Source organism: Apteryx rowi, unplaced genomic scaffold (genome assembly GCF_003343035.1).
Source record: "Apteryx rowi isolate R43461 unplaced genomic scaffold, aptRow1 scaffold_18, whole genome shotgun sequence".
Taxonomy (NCBI): Eukaryota; Metazoa; Chordata; class Aves; order Apterygiformes; family Apterygidae; genus Apteryx; species Apteryx rowi.
In genome coordinates this window covers 5,714,206-5,737,661 of record NW_020448085.1, presented here as the reverse complement: position 1 = coordinate 5,737,661, position 23,456 = coordinate 5,714,206, and the positions used below count along the sequence as shown (strand labels likewise).

Below are 23,456 nucleotides of genomic sequence, written 5' to 3'. Positions count from 1 at the left end.
CATAAAGCTGAATTTTTTAAATAGACTTAAACCTTCTGCCCCGCAGCCGCAACAAGCCACGGCGGAGGGCAGCGCCGCGCAGGCGCAAGCGCAGGCGCGGCGGGGCCGACCCGCTTCCGCGACCGTCYCGGCCGCGCGCATGCGCCGAGGGGCGGGGCGGCGACGTGCCGGGGGGGCGAAGGCGGAAGCGGCGGTGGCGGCGGGAGGTGGCCTGTCGCCATGGCGACCGCGGCGGAGGGGCTGCCCGAGGCCGGCGCGCAGCCCGCCAAGCGTAAGGGCCGCGGGGGCTCCCCGCCCGCCGGCCGTCTCGTCCTCCGGGGTTGCCCGCGGGGCTGCGCGGGGGGTGAGGGGCGGCGCGGGGCCCAGCAGCTGGGAGCCGGGCGCCGCCGCCCAGCCGGGGAGCCTGGCCTCTCCCGAGGGCGCCGCCGCTGCCGGTTGTGCCCTGGCGCTGGCGCTGGCGCGGCCGGGAGCCGCTGAGGGCCTGGGGATTCTCGGTGTCCAAGCCGCGGGCGATGCCAGGCTGTGCCCTCGGGGTGAAGGCGGGGCCTGGGTTATTTCCGTGGAGAGCGGAGCAAGCACCTGTTGTGGTAGAAGTGGGTTTGAAGAAGAGAAACGGGTTATCGGCTTGGAAGCAGTTCTCGTACTTTAAGTCAGCGACTAGAAATGGAGAAAGATCAAGAGCAGTGTGCGTGATGTGTTTAGAGGCAACGCCACTCAAAAGTTTTCCCCAAATCCTGCGTTCCTGTCATCTAAACATAAGAGCAGGCTGATATTTATATATGCCATCAGAGCAGGTACCTGTTTCTTAACTCCAAAATACTATTTTAAAATAATCTCGATGGTATTTTAAGGAACCTGCATAGGTTAGTTATCCCTTAATGTAAAGTAGACAATATGCGTGGAAACTAGATGTGGTCTATTTAAAAAGATATTGGGATTGTTTAATTTTTATGATGTATTTCTGTACCCGCTAACTTTCCCCTAATTCCATGATCTCTGTTTGTATCCTGATTAGAGGACCCTGCTGTTGAAACAGCAGAGGAAGCTAAGGAACCGGCAGAAGCAGACATCAATGAACTTTGTAAAGACATGTTCAACAAAATGGCCACTTACTTAACAGGTGAACTGACAGGTAAGGCATTGCAGTACTGACTTGCAAGTACTTTTTTTTTTTTTTTTTTAAGAAATATGCTGTCTAGTTTGTCTAAATTATACCTGTTTAGATCGTATCTGTCAGGACTGGCAGTTCAAGTCTGGCAAGCTGCTAGACTACTAGCAACACTGAGATTAGTCATGTTAATGAAGTCCCAGATTAGCACAAATATTTTTAAAAAATTTTCAGGATGATACCAGCAACTGTAACAAGATATTTCTAGTCTGGCACAAGCTTGTGTGTGGGCAAAAACATAGCAGATCTAGGCTAAGAAGAACTGGAAGAGAAGGACAACTGAGAGTGGCGGTTGTGCAGTTCTTCTATTTCCAAGTGAGAGCAAGGATCATACATACATGTTCCAGCATTCATGCCTTAAAATAAACTGCCATGCAGCATTAAGTGGAGTAAAGTAAACTGAAATGCCCATTTCAGGAGACTGGATCTGCTTTAAAACATTACAGCCTGGGAGGTTTTATTTAAGATACTTGTGGGTTAAAACGATTAAAGTACAAATAGCAATATAGAACATAATTGATAACTGTTCTTTCTGTCCTGCTTCATATACTTAGGTTTTAAAAATCTGTAAGCCTGTCCAGGTGCTTTGATTATGTATCAGGAAATTGTACGATAATTTACATTGGAAGGGACCTCTGCAGATCATCTAGCCTAACTCCCTGCTCAGAGCAGGGTCAGCTTCAAAGTTAGATTGCTTAAGCGTAGGCCTGTCTAGCTGGGGTTCTTCTTACTGTTGTTGTTATCTCTAATGTGATTATCCTTCCATGCTGGTGTAAAGGTATAGAAGATCAGTTATCCCTGTTTTACAGACAGGGAGCTGTGGGGTGTAGGAACTTAATGGTCTAACTTCTAAATATCATTGAACGGATATCTTGACAATTTGGATCTAAGTGACTTGACTGAGGTAGGCAAGGAAGCCTGTGATGCTGGGAAGGTGTTGGGATCGCCCAAATCTCAGTCTGCCATTGTAATCCTTGGAGCATCTTTTCTTTTTTACGTTTTGATGAATCAGAGGCTGTCTTCAAAATGACAGTTTAAAATTTCCTTTCTTCAGGAGTTTCTCCTGGTATTTCTGGTGAATGTGTTAATCTCTTAGTGTTACAAAGTCTAACCCTATATTTGTTTTGTAAACCCTAATTTGTTAACCCTAATTTGTTTTGTAAGTAGAAGCATCTGACTGTCAGAACAGTAGTAGAAATGTGTGGAATTAGTCGATTTTTCTCTCGCTGAATATATTGCAAGTGCAAGTCATCAGTCCAGCTGATTTTTCTGCATTGCAAAATGTGATCTCTTTTTGCAGAGTGTTCTGCTAATAACTGTATTACCAGCTAAGCTGTTCCTAATTACATTTGGATATTGTTTTGAAATATCTAGTCCTGTTGAAGAGTATGCCTCTAATTCAAACTGTACCAGCTTTCAAATAAAATAAACTTTATTGTTTTTAAGCCACCAGTGAAGACTACAAACTCTTGGAAAACATGAACAAGCTGACTAGCTTGAAGTACCTGGAAATGAAAGATATTGCTATAAACATCAGTAGAAATCTGAAGGATTTAAATCAAAAATGTAAGTAAACCAAAAAGTGGAGGAGTATAATAAACTATACACTTACACAGTAAATAAAGCATCTAAGAATCCGATAGTTTACCCTGCGTTAGTCTCTGAAGGAAAGAAGACTGTCATTGTGTAACAGCATGTATATTTTGCAATCTTGTGTATTTCTTTAAGGCTATAGACTATGTAATTTCAGAAGTATAGCTATATTTTCTCTTATGCTAGCCTATGTCACAACTATTTTGCCACTAATTTCAGAACTGAATGATATTGAGTAACACTTTTTTGATTCCCACAGTATTTTATTAGTGTTGAGTTTGAAACTATAGGTTAAACTTTTCATACTTCACTGAAATATGACTATCAGCATCACCACTTGATTTTGGAGGCAGGTGAGAAAGAAGCTTTTAAAGTATTCTATCCAAAGAATGTCCTGAGAAGTTCTTATGTTTCAAGTGTGAATTGTTTCCTTGAGTGAATTAATAAGAACTGAAAAATATGATTTTTCTCCTTTTTAAGATGCTGCTCTTCAGCCATATCTGGAACAGATCAACCTAATCGAGGAGCAGGTTGCAGCTTTGGAGCAGGCAGCTTACAAATTGGATGCATATTCCAAAAAGCTTGGTAACTGTTGCCCCCTACTGTTACTAGCTATCAGCATAGCCCCTTGTGAGGGGATTTAACAAGGCAAAATAAGCTTCTCTGAGCTGTAGAGTTGCCCGTACAGTGTAGCATTGACCTGCTTTCGGGCAACTGAATACGAGAGGTGCATGTGAAGTGGCAGATGCTGGTAAAAGATTAGTGCATCAAGTTATATGGAGGTAGACTTGTGCAGGTATTCTTGAGCTACAGATTATTAATGAAGCTTGGTTTGTTTTTTGCAATGTGCAGTGATCCGAGTTTTCAAGACAGATGTTTAATATTGCAAATAGAGGGATTCATGAAGTTCCACCGGGCACCCAAATCCCCTTGGCTTAATTTAATACTAGTTGTCTGACCTAAGCACCTAATTCTTAAAAATCCCACTGGACAACTAGATTCACCTAAATACGTCAGGAAAAAATGGTCCTCTAAATTAACCTGAGTTTTAAGATGTATAGCACCCTGCAGGATTCAAGCCTTTTCCCCATCCAATCCTAAAACATTGTTGTTTTTCCTTCTGCAGAAGCCAAGTACAAAAAACTGGAGAAACGATGAAATCTACAACAGAGACTTGACTTAATAATAATATTGAAATTGGAAGTTGGGTTATGAGAAAGACTGATCTCTGTTTGTTTAAATTGCGTAACAGCAATTAAATACGTTGCCAAGGAGCTGATTACAGCTGACATCAAGACTGGTAACTTCTTGTATCTAACCTTCTTGAGGCTGAATATCTGCCTCTTCTCAAATGTTTCTATTGCCTCAGTTATTGTTCTGTAGTGAAAAAAGTGAGACCTGTCCCGAACCCTTCTGTTGATATTGTGTGTCTGTGTGTTAGTCCTGTGTCCCCCATAATATGTTCTACCTAGGAAAAGCCCTCCATAACCTGTAAAAATGTTATTCCTTGGTAGCATGAGGACCCAAACCTCTTTCAAACCTCTTTTTCCCCCCACCCCCCTTCATTGCATCCTGCATTGAGAAGATACCCTGGCCTTTGGAGTTGTGAGCATGATACTGAAAATGCTTAAGTTTGGCATCCATCTTTATCTGTTTGAAATAGAGAGACTAGTTATGATAAAATTGCAATAAAACTAAACTTGCTGCATTTGTCTCTCTGGAATCTCACACTCCTGTTGGAAAGATTATGCAAGTTGTCTTTTTTTTCAAAGGGTGCGATAACAAAGACCAACTCCTTTCAGCTACTGGAGGTGATAGAAGAGAACGTGCTTTAAACTCTGTGTCAAGTATTCCTGTACTCACATTCTTTGACTGCCTGGACCTCAGGTGAAATTACAAGAATATTGCTTAACCACATGGTCAGCTGATTTAGCAGATACTTTCTCTAATTTCCCAAAGAAGCATCTCGTGTCATAGTTTAATCACAGTAGTTTTTGAAGGTGCATGCCCAGTACCAAAAGCTCCTCTACCACATCAACAGCATTCCAGATTGCTAGTTCAGCAGAGCCCTATTTGTTGAACAGCTGCTCCTACTCCAGGTTCTTTTTTTCTCCTATATGTTGATCTGGACTAGTTCAAGTTGGCTTTTGAGTAAGTTGCAGTAGAGGATAGTACAAGTGCTGATGTAAGAATTAAGAAATTCAAACTTCCTGCTGGCTAATCAGAAGAGTGCTTAGTCAAGTGCTGATATGGTGAAGATTATAAAGCTGTCAGTCAGTGTATACCAGCTTTAAATAGTCAAGATTGACTTGTCTCTTCCCTGGTGCTATTTAAGAGTAGTGAAGTGAGGAACCATTGAAAGCCTTCAGTATGGCTTTCAAARTCTTGGATTTTAAGATAGTAAAGACTATTCTAGATGGCCATGATGTAGGATTTAAGGAATAGAGTTGAGTTAGAAGAAAGGCCTTTTTGGAATGAGCATCTTTAAAGCACAGTGTTAAGCCTCCTAGAGGTAACCGGACATTTGCATCTGTATTGCTGTTCTCCATTATTAGCTCACTGATAAATGTTCTACTTTTGAAAGCAAGTTAGATATTTCGGTATTGTTACCAAAGCAACATCCTCTGACCCAACAGCAACAAGTACCAATAGATGAGTTACCATTTCTGTGTTGGAGGAAGTTGTACCATGAAGAACAGCAACCAGTCTTAAGAGCTGACAGATCATTGTCATCTCAGGATCGATGGTGTGTTCTCAATTCTTCTGGAGCATAGGATCTAGCCAGCCAGATCTAAAAATCTTTGTGCCTAGAGATTGGCATTTGAATGACAGCCTGGACAGTGGCCTGCTTGATGGTCTCTGATGCTGGGAAGTGTAGCACAGCAAGAGCGGTAAGACAAGATGGTAGATAATCTACAAGTCCTGTTGCTCCAGCATTGCGTGAACCTGTATGTCGTATTAGGTCTGGACAGGTTTTGGCCAGACTCACCAGTGTTTTTTGTAGTACCATCTTTCTCTTTGCCACTCTGGAGGAAAATCACAGGTCTTCTGCTGCTGATGTAAAAACTGTCTTGAGGGTGCTGCTCAGAACTCCTCTGTCCTCTGGAGGAACAAGGATTTTCATTACAGCACTGAGCACTCTAAGGTGGCCTGGAACTTAGTCCCTGATACACTGTAAGTCCTCCACTCCCAGAATGCTGCAATCATGTTCACCACTAGGTTGCAGTGCTGGGTTGTTTTTTGTCTTAGTTGCCTTTCTTCATGCACCTGCTTTGCTTCAGTGTGGGCTTGGACAACATAAAGTTAGGTGCTTTGTAGCTTCAGGTGCCTACAAGGTAATACTTAGAGAACACTGTCACTGGTTCACCAAGGCCTACCTGAAAATACTGTCCTAGGTGATGAACCATTTGGCTCCTAGTCTGCGCATCCTTATCTGCCATCTCTTCTCTTGCACTCTCTAGTCTCTTACCCTCTGTAAGAAAAGAAAGACCCTGATTCATATCAGGCTGGAAATGGACTGGAAGGCAGCTTGGTCCTGGGTATGTGGAAATTGGAATCTAGGGCTGAATAGCCACTGGWATGCTTACCAGTGCAGGTTGTTCTAGGCCTGAAACAAGACCACTGCTCTTCCAGCCTAGTGCTCTCTTTAGCTCCCAACTTTTTCTGGGAAGGTGGTGCTAGAGGCAAGAAATGGGTCCTGGCACACAAAGGGATTGTTCTCCACCACAGAGATACAGCCAGCCCTGCACTCACTGGCTAGGTGCAGAGACCAAGATGGAGGGGTAAAACAGTTGCATCCCAGGAGATTGCAGTGGAGAACTGCCCATCTGCCGTCTAAAGCATTGTGATCATCTCTATGTGATAAGGATAATATCAAGCAGTGAGTGCCAGTGACTTGCTCTGTAGCTTGGCAGCAAGCCCGATAAATTCTGATCTCAGCCAAGAAACTGCAAATCCAAGTACTGAACACAGAATGAGTTATGGCCCAAAGAGGCTCCACCCTCCAGGGGCAGCACACTGCTATGTTTGTTGCAAGTCCACTCCCTTGTCAGGCACATACCAGGTACTCACTCGGACTCTCACTGGGAGACAGACTCCACAGATTCAAGCTGGATGCAGAACTGGATGCATGCCATCCTTTCTCTGTCTTAAAGATGTGTCGCAGTCACTATTCCATTTTCCTTAACATACACTGTCCACATTCCTTTTGGTATGCCTAAACTCACCTGAGTTGCTACAGTAAGAAGGCTTCGCTCTGTCACTAGGATCATAACAGTAGCCTTGCTGTGTAAATTCCTGCAGTGGCCAAGCAGAACAGCACAGCCTTTCTCTCYGTTTTGTGTTTACATCCTCCAGTGCTTTCTACGGGGGCTGTTTGAGATGTAGTAGAAAAACTTTTCATCTCAAGACCATAGGGAGGCACATGATGGTGAAGATGTTTTGGTACTGCTAGTCTTTCCTAACAGAAAATAGAAGACAGTTAGGTTTTTCACCCTTAAGCACGACTCAACCAAGTACCAAGCTCATTCCGTGGCAGCAAGACTTTCCTTCCGTGATGTGTGCCTGGAGCATCCTATGTTGCCAGTACAGCTTTGGACATTATAGCAGCCCAGTAGGAAGTTTTCCTGAAGTGGGAGTTAGATGCCAGGATTGCCAGAGTGTTTGGGGAGAAGGGGCTACACCCAAGGATGGACTAGTGCTAACTAAGCAAGAACACATTCTCAGGGGCCTGAAGGCTAGAGGTTTCCCTCTGCTCAGCAGAGTCTTGGAAATTTGTGATGAAGCAGATGATTGTGACTGTACAAAACACTTCTCTGGAGTACACACATCCTGGCTGTTCGTGCTAGTCAGTCCCTGCAGGCACATCTGAAAGCAGAGGATACTGCCAGTGTCACAACTAAAATCAGAATGGGGCACTCTGAGAGAGCATCTGAACAGCTGGTGTTAACAGGTGTTGCCCTTAACCCCTCAAGGTCAAGGGGATCAAGGGGACAGAGTGACTGTGGACAGGTAAATACAATCACATGCAAATAAAAATATTTTATTTTGTTCCCTCTGCACTTGCCTCACCTGGCAAATGCTCAGTTTGCATGGAGCTTCCTGGCCTGCCCCATCCCATCTCTTCACAGTCAGAGGCCATGTGTCTGGCTTGTATTTTTATAGCAAGACTCAAGAATGTATTTAAACAGGCTCCAGTGATGCTTCTATTTGGACCCACTTTGTAGAGCTGTTTGTTGGCTTAGCCATGCCTTTTTTACTGGCAGGTCTATTGGACAGTTGCTTTGCTGAAGAGATCTATTCACCACATCATTGCAGCCCAGCAGGCTGGTGGAAGGTCTGGGAATCAATGTGATCCAGGCATAGAAAATTTCAAAGAAAAATAATATGGCATTTCTCTGCTCACTGTGTTTTCCTGACAGGCTTGCAAGATGACCACAGGAGAGTGATGTATCAGAAGAGAAAATTCCCACAAGATAACACAGTATAGGGAAAGTAAGGACCAAATCCTGTTCCTGTTGAAACAATGTCTTCTCTACGTATAGGATACCATGGTATTTCAAAACTACAAAGATGAAAATCTCTGGGAACTCCGGAGATGAAAATCCATGTCCAGCTTTGTATTGCCAGCAAGCACCTAGTGTTTTCAGGTAAGAGAACTCAGAAATAACAAATTTCTTCACAAGCTCTTGAGTATCCCATCTCCAGGAAGTAGAGATGGCAAGAGGAGTTTGTCCCACAAGTGACCCTTTTTTGGGAGACAGTTTTAGAGATTGGTTGTCTGGCTGGCTTGATGACTGTGTGACAGTGGCATCCTAATTAGGACAAGAGCTGGCAGTTGTGTTCTCAGTTCTGTCTCTAAGTAGCCATTCCCCTGTCCGATTGAGGGCCTAATAGTGTGTGACTAATAGAATCAAAACCACAGTGAGGACAGCAGGTCCTTGAAGAGCAGCACGACAGAAGAGACGTGGCCAGGTGCATGTCAACAGCTTCGTGCTGGCGAAATGCCTAGTCCAAAAGCTAAGGCACATCTCAGTTGCCTGCTCAGGCATTTCACCTGGAGATTCCATGAGCTATTCCAGAGCAGGTACAGTGGGAGACTAAATCTCCATCTCTTCTCTTCTCTTCTGTGGTGCTTCCTAGCCAAAAAAGATAGTAACAAAGCGATGCAAGTGCTTGAAGGGAAGAACACAAAAGAGCACAGAGGAAGGGGAGGGCTGACAGAAGAGACAGTCAGGGAGCAAAGTATGTCATCAGTGGTCTGTCAAAGCACAATGCAAGAAGTCAGAGGGAGGTGAAGCAGGTCTTGAGGACTCAGACTATAACTGCAAACCAGGGGCTGAAAGTCAGCCGAGCAAATGCAGTTCTTTAAGCAGAAATGGAAAGTTCAGTCCCAGAGCAGGATTTTCTCCGCAGCATCCTTAAGGCARTTCTTCCCAGCTGTTCCAATGGGTTCCTCTGAAATCAGGTCCAACCTTTAGAATAATATTTTATGGAAGCATCCTGGTCTTCTGAATGGGATCTTAAATCATTAGTAGAAACTGCAACATGTTCAGCATCTGAAAAATAACTCTTCTAGAATGGAGTACACTGTTTCACCTGGAGCTCTGGGTTCAATAGAAATGTTAAAAGATATCCAGTGGGATGCTAATCACAAGTGTTTAGTGGCCTGAAGATGAATACTATGTTGTATTTGTAGTTTTGCATCACAGGGAAAACATCTAAGCTGTGCTTAACAACAGTAGTAGACAGAAGATTATTAGCATATGATGAAAATATGGCCGGGTCTGTTAATGCAAAGTTTGTTAATGATTAATGTTTGTCCCTGGTTTCTGATATTACAGTAAAACAAGACTGAACCTTAACACAGGTCACAAAGAATTAAAAATTAAAGCAATTCATCAAAGTTTGTTGGAAGCCAGTGATTTTTGTCTGATTGGTATGTTTTACGCAGGGGAACCAAGAGCAGCTATTGGTTACCATAACACTGGTGTTTGTACCATAGGCTGCATAAGGTGAGGCTTCCAGGATGCAGTTTCAACCCTCCTCCAATTCCACATCCCTGTTCCACATTGTGATGCAGCCCCTTGGAGCCACAACTGTGTTCTTGTTGGTTTGCGTTGGCTGCCTTCCCTGACTCCCTCACTCACCCCTAAAGAGTTGAGCTAGGAACAAGAGGAGTCCAGACAAGTTGCCCCAGAGAAATAGGTCTCTCTATTATGTGATAGCAAGTTAAAGGACTTTACTTAAAATTTTAAAGGCACAGCATAAGGAATAGGAAGAGAACAATGCAATACAGATATGGCATGGGAAATTCATGCAATAAAATAGTATGAACTGTTTGCAGCTGGAAACATGAATGAAAAAATGAAAATGAGAAATTAATGTGAGAAGGTTAAATAGCTGCTCAGATATAAAGGTAAAGTTTGCTCTGCAGAATGCTAAAAGGCATTTAACCAGAGAATTATGGCAGGAAATAAAGTGGGGATCATGGCAAGACCACAGGCTTGGTGCCTGTGGTTGTTTTTGGTGCCCTGTCTTGTTTCAGAACCCTTCTTTTATTGTCTTCACATCTAAAATACAATGCTGTTAATCTGTGTAAAATAATCAGATATGAATATAATCATAGGAATGATTACAGTCATATTGGATTATATAAATGAATGTATTTGAATATAATCTGATACATCAGATATTCATTTGCTCTTTCTAGAAATAATGTAAAAACCATATACTAGGTTATACTAAAACCCAAAAACTAGGTTAGTTTGCAGTTTGGCCGATTTTCAGACATTTGGCCCCGGAAAGACCAGTTCCATTTTGCTTCCCGAAGGTTCTCTTCACTAGTCGTCCCTGGACTGTGCAACCTAAAGCTTTGTTAAAGCTTAACTGCCCATAGTAGTTACTCATGCTGCTAACCTGCAGCAGGTACTATCATTTTATTCTGGTGATTATCATATGATGTCTTCTATATGAGAGGCCACATTTTAGTCTATCAAGAGAGTTCAGACTAAATGGCTTCAGAGCTTGTCAATTCTTGCAGTGAGAGAGCACAGGATGCAATGCTCTCAAGCTCGTCTTGCTCATCTTTTTAGGGAATCTCTCTGTGTAGGGTTTCTCCTTTTCTTTACAAGTAGCGTTTCAGAGAGCTGCAGATGAAACATTCTGGGAAGCTGGGGTAGGGAGTCACCTAGAATAGAAATTAGATGCCACAAGCTAAGCAAGAAAGTGGGTTATCTGTCCTTGACACCAGTTGCCTGGTCTCCTTGTTTTGAAATATGAGTGACCAAAGTGTGTTCATGTGTGTGGGGAACTATTAACAGGGCCACACATTGCAGAAAGTGGAAAAGCTGTGTTTCTCATGCTGAGAGTCTTTGGTGAAAGAAGGGAGCCAGGTGAGGCACACTCTGTATTACTTGAAAAGGCAATAGCCCAAGTGTGAAAACTCTCCTCAGATCCCTTAGCAGGAAGAAAGTTGGATACTTTGCTCTGTGTGTGTGTGTGTGTGTGTGTGTGTCTCAGTACATAAGTGCTGTGAGTTACAGTTATGACACATGTACAGAACATCTCTGGTGTATTTACATGACAAACTAATTCCATTTAGGGAGGTGAGTCCCAGAACCGAAGTAGCACAGTGGAGTTCCTTCTACTACTCAAACTATCCTGAAGAGTCAATATAGCCCCAGTGGCTTTTATGCAATATTGAGTATCACCTGTGCACACTGCTGACGGGTGCTTTGAGGATATGTCTAAGCTGATCTATTGGCTAGTTGCCACTGACGGTTGTGATCCTGGCCATATGTTCCCAGCATCCCTCTTTTTTGGGCCCTTGGTGCTCATCTGAGCCTGAGGTGAGCCAGTGAGCAGCTGATTAGGCAAAGAACTTGTCACGCTTTTTTAAATTCTTGATGGGGTTAGTTGTTTGCCAGTTTACTCCCTGAGCTGTGCAGGTCTCTGGACAAAGGCAGCAGCTGGAGGACCTGGCCAAGAGCTGGCCATGGGATTGCCCTACTATTAGGGCTACAATACTCCACTATTGGGTAGCCGCTAGAGCAGCTCTGCTGTACCACAAAACCATACCCTGATGAGGGTGGTCCTGATCTCYTACCTGGCAATAGGTATTTGCCACTTTCATTGTGTAGGATCTAGTGATGACACTTGCTGAAGCAGTGTAACATTAATCTTGTGTTAGTGAGACTGTACATCTTACTAGTGTACTGTGAAGCTGCCCACAAACTTCATGCTGGCTCAAGTATGATCTGTTCTATAGCAGCCATTGTTAGAGCATAAAGTGGGCATAAATGCACTAGGATGTACTATGGCTAATTTGATAGAAAAGTGATTGAATGGGACTGAGGATCTGAGATGGAGTTATTTCTCTTCCTTGCAGCTGTAGAACCCATTCATCCTGTACCTCTTGTCATGTGCTCTTTCCTTTTCCAGGTATTACCTTCAGCAATGCAGAGTGGTGGAAGCAGCTTCATTGATTTGCCCTCACAACCTTACGAAATTTTGAGATGGGCAAGAAGAGTAATGAGGAGCAGATCCAGGAGGAAGCTCATTTTCTGGTGGAGAGGTTAAGTAACATTCACAGTAGGAGACCCTGAGATTGGGCATGAAGTGAGACCGTGTGTGGCGATTGCTGTCTTCCTAGATAGTGACTTGTACAACTCCAAACCAAAGCAATTGGCTTCACCTCCAGCAAGATTATGAAAAAGCACGAAGGGAAAATTTTAGATGTGAACTTTGTGCTTTATTCTTTTTTAATTGGCAAGGAGACTTATGGCAGTAAACTAGATGACATTTTCATGCATCTTTCATTCATATTTCAGTGCCTTTGTAATGCTATGCTACCAACTTGTGGTATGTCAAGTGTATTTGCGATTTGAGAGGAAAAAAAGTTTGGGGTGCTTTACATAAACAATTAATGCCATTGTGGTAATGTTACTGTTGCTGTCTTTTTCCACGTAGCACAGGTTCAGCTGCCTCTCTTCACTATGAATTATATGTTGCAGGGAAGGTGATCTAGTCAAGAAATGCCAGTCTTACATATGTACATGTATGCTTGGCAACTCATGTAAACACTTTTTAATCGCATTGTAAAATTGCCTTAGTGATCTTTACCCACTTTATAGAGGTATGGGAAGATGCAAGCTGCCATTACTCTAGTAAATGGCACTGTGGGGGGTCCCAGTATTGTTTTAGTAGAATTGGTGTATCCAATACAATTAGTTGTCCTGTTTTGTCACAATGGACAACTCTAACTGCAGTCTGGGTTCTAATAGGTCTAATAAGGTCAGTCCAGCCTACTCTCACATTGTCACGAGGAAGGAGAGTTTTTTAGGTCATAGACCAGCTCAGTCTTCAAGTCAGAATGCATTTCATATAAATGAGTGAAATAAAATAGTCATGGATGTACAAAGCTGGGGAAACATTTGGGAGTCTAGGTTATATGGAGGCAGGTTATCCACCAAAACCCTTTTGTCTAGGATCTCAGAAAAACATCAATCCAGTTTATTATTTTTTCTTTATTTTGCAATATAAAGTGTAATTTCACGGACCTTTATTATAATCACATAAGAGGGAACCCATCTGCCTAGTTGTAAGATAAACTCTATCCCCACCAAAGGAGAGGATATATATTATGGCAAGAATACAGTGTCTGCTGAGCGCCTGAGGATGGAAGACTGTCATCTTCTGACAGAAAAAATAGTTCTACACAGTTTGTGCTTACCATTACAAATAGGTCACAGAAAAAATGAAACTGCAGAGGAGAGACATGTACCTCAAGCAGTGTCTGGAAAAACTCTATAGTACAACTGTCACTGTCTGTTCCTGCTGTGCTGAGAGGATCAGGTGGTACAGACAGCAGTGGCAGGGCTCTGAGAGCACCAACTCACATACCCTGACATGTCAGGGTGTCAGAAACCAGATAGGAACCTGGGTTAGGTGAAGTAAGTGTGAAGGAAAGCCTGTATAGTTTTGCCATAAGGAGCTGTCTCCTCCCCTGTGCAACCACCTACTTGCCTTAGAGCTGGATACATACAAACATTTTCTTCTTTTTAGTGTGACATTTCTCTCGATAAAGAATCTAGCAAATGGTCTCAGTGTTTCATTATCTCCAGGTTAGAAAATGATTGTCATTCAACCAGAGCTTTCAGGAGCTTGGGGGTTGGCAACTGTCTTTACTTGGCTAACGTGGAAGAAAAGAGACCTCGTAAGGTCGGGGCATGTTTGCAAGGCTGCTGATCATTGGGGAAATGTCAATGTCCTTGTGATCCGTAACAGGTTTCAAAGTAAAATTCTGCAGGATGGCTGTAAAAAATATGAATAGCTCCATCCGTGCCAGACCTTCTCCTACACAGATGCGTTTTCCTGCAAGGAAAAATAAAGAAAAGTGAGGTGATAGTGCAATATTTTTCTAGCAACTTATTTTAATCACTGCTTAATGAAAGTTCAGACATCTCAGAATGAACAGGCAGCACTACGACATTTTGGGGAAGTGAATGAATTAAACTAGGGGGCTCAGTGTCTAGAACAATATGGGAGTGCTTGGTGGGCAAAGGCAATTTGAAGATTTCAGCTTCTCRTGTCGTGCTGCTGTCTGATAATAAGTTTGGAGAGACAAGTGGCATGGCTGTGGATTATACTTCATGCATCTCTTCTTGTAGAATCCATTGGAGGAGCTTTTGGAATGGTAAAAGATGAAATCAATTGGAACTCCAGTACAGGGCTTAGAGCTGCCCAGAAGTGACTCTAACAGGAGATCACCAGACGTCACTGTGTAGACCATGGTGACAGAGCCACTGAAATCTTCAGAGAGTCTCTAGGAGAGGATAGCCTATGATCTGAAATAGAGTACTTACTTACCTGCAGAAAATGGCATGAAGTAGTCGCTCTTTTTAAAGGTACCATTTGCATTTAAGAAATGTCCTGGGTCAAATTGTTCTGGATTTGGAAATTCCTTGCTGTCRTATAGGACAGAGCTTAGCACAGGGAATATCATGGTGCCCTGCATTAGCAAAGAGAGGAGAAGAAAATTAAAGCAGAGATACTCTAAAGGAAAGTGGCATTGAGAAGTTCCCTACATGGACCCACTATATACAGCCTTCAATAAGAAGTAGCAAGATTAAAATTGCATGAGACAAACTAATAGAACTCCAAAAGAGCCATCAGGGGAAAATCTTGGGTGAGATTTAAAGTATTAGGAAATAACAGTTTTTTTCTGAGCAAGAAGTTTAGGAATGGTTGACTGAGATCAACCGTACTTGTTTATATCTGAGAGTTAACTGGCTACCTTTTTTCATTGATGCAGTTCGTTCAATAGCAATTATTTTTATAACAAGTAAGAAGCAGGAATACTGATTCATAAAAGGAAACACAGGCCTAGACCATTGCCAGTTTTAGTGCATATTAACACCTCCAAAGGACCATTAGTTTGAGGTATCTGCCTCCCTCCAGAGCTGAGACCTTAGTTCTCAACTTCCCAGCTTTGAAATTATTTGAATTCATAGGCTTTGGTATAGGAAGAGAATCAGTATCCAGCTAGCCCTGAAGTCCAGAGCAGGAAGCTCCAGCTCTTATTTGCCTTCTTCTTCTGTTCTGTTGGCTTGTGTAAGCTCTGTGACCATCTCACAGATTTTTTGAAAGGGAACAATGCAAAACTTAGCAGAGTTCTGGGCTACTGTGGTTAGGGTACCTAAGTCTACACATGCACATGTGATTTGAAAATCCTGGTGAGTTAGGAAACAGCTCAAATGAATCTCTATTTAATCCATAGCTATTAGAAGGTTAGAAATGCTCTTTCCCTAAGCAAAAGAGCACAGCTTGAAAAGCATTGTTACTGATCATTGATTCATGATCCTTTACTCCTCTACTCTGTAAAAAGCTAACAGAACTTTTTAATCTAAGTAGTCAAAGTTGAACCAGCTTAAAATGAGCATTCAGTGAGTAAAAATGTGTGCCATCAGTTTATGCAGAGACTAAGTATGGCAAAGATGCTTTGCAATGAATTTTAAAGGTAAGGCTGGTTAGAATATTGAATATTTTTTCCAAATATAAAAGCTTGATTGCTTACATTTGTGTGAAATACTAGAAAGCTCTATCTCCCTCTTCACATAGAGGATGGAAAGGCTCTTTTCAAATACAGGGGGCTGGAGTAGATAACTTCTAGAAGACCCTTCCAAACTAAATTATTCTATGATTCTATATCACATTTAAATGTGGTTGAAAAGAAAATAGAATACAATGAAAAGAACACATCRTGGCTTTGTTCTTTTGGGGCAAGAGATTATGACTTTTCTCAGAAGCAGTGGAACTGACCTTGGGGATAAGATAGCCTCTGAACATGGTGTCTTTGGTCACAGCATGTGGGACATTAAGTGGAAGGAAATCAATGAATCTCTGGATTTCATGGATCACAGCATCTGTGTACGGCATCTGGCTCCGATCTGCCATGCAGGGGCTTCGGTCTCGGCCAATCACATGGTCAATCTCTTTGTGAATTTTCTCTGTTAGGAAATAAGTGTTGAAGGGACAAGTCTCCCATCTGTTTGCATAGGCCTATCCTGTATTTACAGCAAAACTTGCTTTTGGCACACCAGAAGTATATGAATATACTGTGTACKAATACCTTTCTACTGTGAACAGAACTAAGACTGATACACATTCCATATTGTAAATACATGTTTCCTTAGTCAGGGGAACATTGCCACTTGCGGTAATGACATGAGTTGTTCAAATTGATTCCATGATGTAAAAAAATAGTTTTCAGTTATTTATTCCCTTTTGTATTACCTTGTATCTCTGGGTATTTCAGGAGAATCAGAAGTCCATATCTTAGTGTGATGCTGGTTGTCCCTGTTCCAGCAAGGAACAAGTCAAGTGTGGTTCTGGTCAAGGTCTCAACGGTAAATTCTGAATGAGCATTCCCTTTCTCCTGGAGAAAGATTTGGCAAATTGTTTGAGGGCAAAGCTTAAGAAACTTGTTTACAAAGGAAGGTCCTGTACCCATCATACATGTTTTTAGATACATCTAATGTCCTTTTAGAAATACAACATTCACTCTCCAGAACACCAGCAATTACAGTATTTTTACTGAATAACATCATAAACCTTTTTTAATATGGGAGGAACACTGACTTACATCAACCAAATTAGCCTTCAGCTTTCCTAACTTTGGTTAGTGCTGCATGTCATTGTTAGTTCTATGTTTGTCTGTCTTAAAAATTCTGAGTAAGAAAATGGAGAGGACAGACTGAAGCTGATGTGCCAAGAAAAACAAATTTCCGTCTTTATTGGCAAGAGCAGAGTGCCCCGTCATGACTGTGAGAAGATGCTGGGGTTCCAAACAGTGTTTTTCTTGTAATCTAAAAAGGTATCTCTGTTACACTACCTGTTCCATTTTGATAACAAAAGAGTCAATAAAATCTCGAGGACAGGTGGGATCCAGGGATTCCTGGTGAGCTGTTACGATTTCAGAAATAAATTTACAAACTGCTTCCATATTTTTCGCCATTTTTTGATGAGGCCCGGGTAAGTGCTCCAGGATACTTGGGATGAAATTGTATAACTGTAAAAATAAAATGATGGAAAAACACATTCTGGTTAATTTGAATGCAGCAAAGTTTACCCCTTAACTGTGATTATGAAAATAGGGCAGTTAAACCCATTTGGAACAGTAGGTCTTTATTATTCAACTGGATTTTAATGCCTTTTACAAACTTCATGGTGTCACTATTTTCAAGGAAAGACTTCACTACATTTTAGTTACTTTTACAATGATATCCTCCTTTGGACATACAATGGCAAGTCCTTAAGGAAAAAAGAGTCAGGAATTGGTCACTTAACTGCCTTTTTGGCCTTCAAAAATCTTCTCCTACTTTAGGACAAACCACCCCAATGAAAAATGAATTACATAAATATTCACTAATAAAATATTATAATMATTTATAAGTTTATTAATGAAATGAAACTTTGCACATACCTGTGTTTGCATAGAGTTCTGGAGCCTGTTATTTTCATCCATCAACTCAATTAAAGTCAGAAATTTTTTGTCCTCATAATCAAACCGATCCCCAAAGACGATGGAGCAGATGATGTTGGAAACAGCATGGACTAGGAAGTTGCCAGGATTGAAGGGCCGCTCTGGAACAAAATCAGTATCTTGCATTCATTATTTCAATCCATTGTTCCCTCCCCTGACACTATTGGAAAGTTTTGCATCCATTTAAGAGCTAGAGTCCCACAGTCCTTTGGATGATAAAGGGCTTATCCAATTTATTCTTCTCTACTAGAAGTGAAGATTTTCCTGTTTAAATGGTTTAAGTCTTTTGTTCTGCTCTCAGCAGGACACTGGTGTGAGTGCCTTGGTCCCTTATCAGCTGATGTATGCCTGTCTAGTTTACAGACTGCTTATTAGAAATGGCCCTGAGAATCCCACCAAAACCAATGCTCATCGGAAACAGTGATGTTCCAAGCATCCTTTTAGGCTGTCTGCTTTTTTCCTTACAGAATAAATGTATGTGAAGGCTGGCTGCAGAAATTAAGCCTGTGATCCCTGCTGGCACTGTGCCACTCTCCGGGGAGGTATTTAGAAGAAATAGTCTTGGCTGATATGCTACCAGAAAAGGCTTTTATAGGGTGAAACCAGTGGGGTTACCCTATGCCCTGTCCTAGAAAACAGCCTATAGTAGTCCCTGTCCCCATCATCCCCTCCCTAAGAACTGGGAAGTATTATCTAGTATTCAGAAGACTGGATCCAAAATCAAATGTCTGAAAATTAGTTATCCCATCAGCCACTTCTTCAAGACCCCTTGAGTCAGGGAGCAAAATCAGCAGCCATATGCCCACTTTCTGTGTCATGCACTTGGTGAAGCATCTCCACACTCTTCACTAGCATTGCAGACATGCAGGCTGTCCTAGTAGCCACAAAGTTCATGTCCTACCACGTGTGCTCTTAAGCCTCTCCACCAGAAAATGAGCTTCCTCCTGGATCCGTTCCTCAATGCTCTTCCGCCCCATCCCAAAATCACGCAGGGTAGTGAGGGCAAATCGTCGGAGTTGCTTCCAGGTCTCCCCATTGCTGGTCACAATGCCTGACACAGGAAGGAAAAACAGAGGCTCTGTGAGGAGACAGACTTTTTTCCTCTAGTAAGAGTTGCACAGTAAATACTTGACATGCAAAGACACCTTTCTGTGGCATTCTATGCAATTCTGTGCACTTGCTGTATGCCCAAAAACCTAACTTTCTGCAGTTCTGGAGGTGGCAGATCTGATCCTTCTGATTGCCGCAGGTTGAGTAAAACACAAGGGACAAAGGAAAGGAGGAGTATGAAGTAGTCTGTGAAAAGGGATGGTGTTCCTCATTATTGGATGCCACAAGGCTTTCTCTAAAAGACCTCTGCTGAAACAATCATTGCAAGAAAGAGCTGTTTGCTTATTGTGGCGACTAAATGCATCTRTTGAGGGTGAGGCTGGATGGAAATCCTAGGGATTCTGTTTTCCCTCTTGCTTTCTAGCCTTCTGTTTTCTTCATACCACGGAACCTGTAGTACACACTGGATCAGCTGTTTACTTGGATAAATACCATACTGGGAACTGCCCTGCTGAATGAACCCAGGGCCTAGCTTTTACTGGCACAACTCCTCTTATTGTACTTTGTGTTTAACTCCTCTTTATTGTACTTTGGAATTTGACTTTTGCTGATTCCTTAGCGTCTATGTATTGCTAATATTTTCAGAGATGGGAAAGTAAAAGAAAGATCTTACAGGCATACTTCATGAACAAAATTTTTGGCCAGAAATTGAAGACTGCTGAAAAAACAAGGAACTCAGTGAAACSAGCCTAGGGCCTTAAACAACTTTAGTGTGAGTGTGTGTGTGGAGTTCCCATTTACTCAAGGATCCAAGTAGAGAGTTGGGCTGTTTGTCTTTCATTCTTCATTTTTTATACCTGACAATAATAAATGAAATCCCCCACACTGCCTCCTTCACTGCCTTCTCAGCTGTTTCCTGAAGCACTGAAAGCATCAGCTCTGCATGCTAAGATTACCAGGAACATACCTGTTCCCTGGAAGAATTTGACAAGCAGTGGTAGAACACCTCTTCCACTGAACTCATCTGCCTGATCAATCAGAGCTTCTTTCACAGCATCATAGCCGTACAGCACCACAATCTCTTTTGGGCCTAAATGTATTGTGAAGACAGGACCATACTTCCTGCTGAGCTGCAGGAAAGAACATAAAAAAATACCATTTCTGAATGTCAGTCAAGCAAAAAGAATTTCATAACAAAGAGGTCTGATTGTTGAGACATGGCATTGATTAGTAGCAACGCAGAAATCTTTAAACCATGAATTACAGCCAGAGGAAGAGGGAAGAGCCATACAAAAAGTGGGTGGTATGACTGGAAAGGATGAGGTGTCAGGTCCAAATCCCACAAAAAGAAATGATTCTTCACAGGGCCTTCAGGACAGTCTGGAACTCCTTGCTACAGAGTGGATAACAACAGTTTACACAGCCTCAAAAAACAGTTAGGCATGGTCACAGAAGTCCATGAAGGGTTTTCAAACACAAACACACCACACTTGTCTTTAAAAGTTTCTGGGCCACAAATCTCTGGAAATTGGAAGAGTATACCAGGGAAGAGTCTCTGACTCCTTGTACTAGTCACATACGCTTTCCCAGGCATCTGCTTACAGTTGAGAAAAGGACGTGGACTTTTGGTCTGACCTGGAACACCTCATGTTCGGTCTTTAAGAGCAAGCTAGATAAAGTCCTATTTTTTATAGCAGGAAACTGAATAACCTTGTGCTCTAAAATAAAGCAGGATGCTTAGAGGGTGCTTATGATTCTCAACATCCACAAGCACTGAGGCAAAAAGAAGCTCATATGTGTATGTTTGATGATGCACACAGCGATGCTAGCCACCACTACATTTTTGCGCTGAAGAAGTGAATGCTCTGAAGCAGCTTTGTCAGCCCTAGCACTTCATACAAAGGGTCTTTTTCTGTTTTTTAAACTCTGGAAATATATGTGGATCCCACACCACTGTGACAGACAAAATGTCTGTTCTCTTATGCACCAATCCGTAAAACTGGTTAACAATGTCCAGGCTGGAGGCATGTAGTCATTGTACTGGAAAAATTGGGATTTTGCTTTGCTCAGCAGAATCTCAGTCACTGTTAAGGGTGTGTGAGAGAAGAGTTGGAATAAATATAGGCTCAGGCATATTTAATCTACAAGGGTTTCTTTTTAGCAGTGCCCAGCATGCACACCTCTGAGCTCTCCACAGACATTATTGTTTGAGGAACAATGCTTCTGGTATAAAGTTGCCATGTGGAGGCAGATAAATGAATGCTGAACAGTAGAGTCTGAAGTAGATTGCTGACATTGGTACTGAAAAGCCCGCTATTACATGACCTATTGACCAGTGCAGCTATGTTACCGCTTGACCCTCTCCCTCTCCAAGTATTCATACTTGGCAAAATACTACAATGCCACCATGTTCCACACTACTGGTAAAACTTGTGGATTTGCTGGGCCTGTAGGTGAAGCCTAGAGCTTCTCAGCTGGTCTGATTTCCCAGGGATATTGGGATTTGCCCCTAAGGGTTTTCACCTGGTGGAGGGGACCTCAGTTCAAAGCRTCTGGAAGCCCAGAGACCCTTCTCCTCCATCTGCCATCCTCCCCATGCAGTCACGTAAGTAACAGGTGCTCCAGCAGCACTCCCAGCACACAGGTTTTGGTTGACAAATATGTGCCATTAGCTGGGAGAAGAAATGGAGAGCACCCTTCACCTCCGAACTTTTCTGCTTCACTCACTATGTCGCCTTCCAGGAGATCATGTCTATCGGCTAGGAAGAAGAGGCAGCAAAATGGAGTGGGGGGGTCCTCCCCAAACCAGGGCCAGGTCATGTTGCCAGAGTTTTGTGGAGTCGGGCACAAGTACCATGAATACTGCAACAGCATCAGTACCTTGACTGCAAAGCCATTGCAAATTGCTGTACTGCCGTGAGGTCAGCAGATCACTCATCATTATTATGATTATTATAATAGACATTATATAGATTTCAGAAGCACATATTTCTGAGAAAGCTTTTTTTTCAGTTTTGAGTCTGACATTTGGTCAATACAGCTTTGACATTGTCTGTTGCATTAAGCTGAGAGCCCATCTGCACTGGACTTCATTTTAAATGCAATGGAGACAACATAGGAAGAAAAGAGACAATCCCTTACCTTTTCTAGGCTTTGAGGCAAGTTTCGCGGGTTCAGATGGAGCATGCTTCCAACGAAGGGGAGTGCAAAAGGACCTGGAGGCTGCTTCCCTGTTTGAGATTTACTTCTCCATGCTGAAAAGAGAAGGCATGAGAAACAAGTCATCAAGAAAATAGTGGTCATTGCCAGGGGCTCCATGGTGGGCCAAAGAAAAGATGTCAAGTTTCAGAAGAAACTGAAGTTGGACCTGCAAATCCATTTCTATATATATATATGCTCTAGCACTGAAGCACCTGAAAAAATCAGCCAATGGCACCTTTCTGTTTCCTATGAGATAGGAGATTACTTATTAATCTGCACAAGATAAAAATGAACAAACTAGGAATGAAGTAATTGTTTACATATGCTAACTTTTTACCTCTTCTGTTTCTTTGTGTAAAATAGAACAAAAGAAATCAGCTTCTAGTGCTGTCAAAAAAAACTTGAAATACTTCTTTCTCCAGGACTGGCAATGTTAAGACCTGTAACAGTCCTTGTGACAACTGGGACCTATAAATATAGTAATATTGTCCTGGTGTGTTCCTTTACAGAATAAAGGTAGTGAATGGTAGAGAACCAACATACATGATGGACCAGAAAACAGAAATATTTAGAGCCTACTGCAATGTATATGCGTAAACTCTTGCTGTTTGTCCTCACACATAGGGTAACATCTGCCAGTCACTCTAGTATCTGACCACAGTGGAGGGAGGAGCTGTGGCATCACCCCAAGTTCTTTTTAGATATTTCACCTCCATTTCTGGAATGAAATTACACAATTGTACTCACACATGCAGAATTTTGAGGAATAAACTCAGCTTGTCCTAGTCTGCTGTTTTAACCAGACAAATCACATCATTGTCTATAGCATTTGTATTGTCACTGAGGAGTTTACATGTTCTGCCTGAACCACAGAGTCCTGCAGCAGCGTGCAGCTCCTACATTTCAAGATGTCTCTGGAAACTAGTTGAGGGTGCGAGGTAAATGCACCATGATCAGAGCTTAGCAGAATGATCAATTTAATAAATATTAAATAGTTAATAAAATATAAAATATTAAATGAAATATTGTTTCCCAGTCCTCATCCTCATAGGAATCAAAAAACCCTATAAATAGGGATGAGTGCAGAAGCCTTTCCACCTCACTCTAGGCTCTGCTTGCACTCTGACTGCTCTGTGGCTCTTTGCCTCAGACACGTGGGTCTCTGGCCCTTTGTCCTTTCCCTGAGACACATCAATCAGTTTGCTGAGACCTCAAAAATGCACAGAACATACAGGCTCCCATTCAAACCATTCCCACAGCATGGCACTGCCAGCCTAGTCCATGGACAGCACGCAGCCCCGTGTAGTGCAGGGCTGGCGGAGCCTGCTCCTCAGAGCTCTTCACCATCCCGAAGTTGTGCCAGGCGGAGAGAGTAAATGGCAGGGCTGCTTCCACCACTCC

General features: G+C 42.4%; 2 protein-coding genes and 1 long non-coding RNA gene across 6 annotated transcripts; 2 read left to right on the top strand and 1 right to left on the bottom strand.

Moving 5' to 3' along the window:
• The first annotated feature begins 162 nt into the window (after positions 1-162).
• On the top strand, positions 163-4,469 carry BLOC1S2 (biogenesis of lysosomal organelles complex 1 subunit 2). Of its 2 annotated transcripts, none has more exons than XM_026061292.1 (5): positions 163-271; positions 1,016-1,132; positions 2,615-2,734; positions 3,242-3,346; positions 3,888-4,469. In XM_026061292.1, exons 1-5 carry the CDS (start codon positions 220-222, stop codon positions 3,917-3,919), a joined length of 426 nt encoding a protein of 141 aa, XP_025917077.1. In that variant the 5' UTR covers positions 163-219; the 3' UTR covers positions 3,920-4,469. The 2 variants fall into 2 exon arrangements, with proteins under 2 accessions (XP_025917077.1, XP_025917078.1); XM_026061293.1 differs by lacking the exon at positions 163-271 and adding an exon at positions 438-794.
• A 185-nt stretch (positions 4,470-4,654) lies between these two features.
• LOC112963852 lies at positions 4,655-12,696 on the top strand. 3 transcript variants are annotated; one of them, XR_003252756.1, is made up of 3 exons: positions 4,655-5,652; positions 8,182-8,409; positions 12,203-12,696. It is a non-coding gene; the product is annotated as an uncharacterized LOC112963852 (long non-coding RNA). The 3 variants fall into 3 exon arrangements; XR_003252757.1 differs by lacking the exon at positions 4,655-5,652 and adding an exon at positions 5,661-5,935; XR_003252755.1 differs by lacking the exon at positions 4,655-5,652 and adding an exon at positions 5,661-7,771.
• Positions 12,697-12,795: 99 nt separating this feature from the next.
• Positions 12,796-22,172, bottom strand: LOC112963851 (cytochrome P450 2H1-like). Its single transcript, XM_026061294.1, has 9 exons — positions 21,996-22,172; positions 19,822-19,984; positions 18,706-18,855; positions 17,745-17,905; positions 17,154-17,330; positions 16,556-16,697; positions 16,082-16,269; positions 14,630-14,771; positions 12,796-14,134 (listed from the first exon to the last, which is right to left on the bottom strand). The coding sequence occupies exons 1-9, from the start codon at positions 22,170-22,172 to the stop codon at positions 13,953-13,955; spliced, it is 1,482 nt and encodes a 493-aa protein (XP_025917079.1). The 3' UTR covers positions 12,796-13,952.
• Between the last annotated feature and the right edge of the window lie 1,284 nt (positions 22,173-23,456).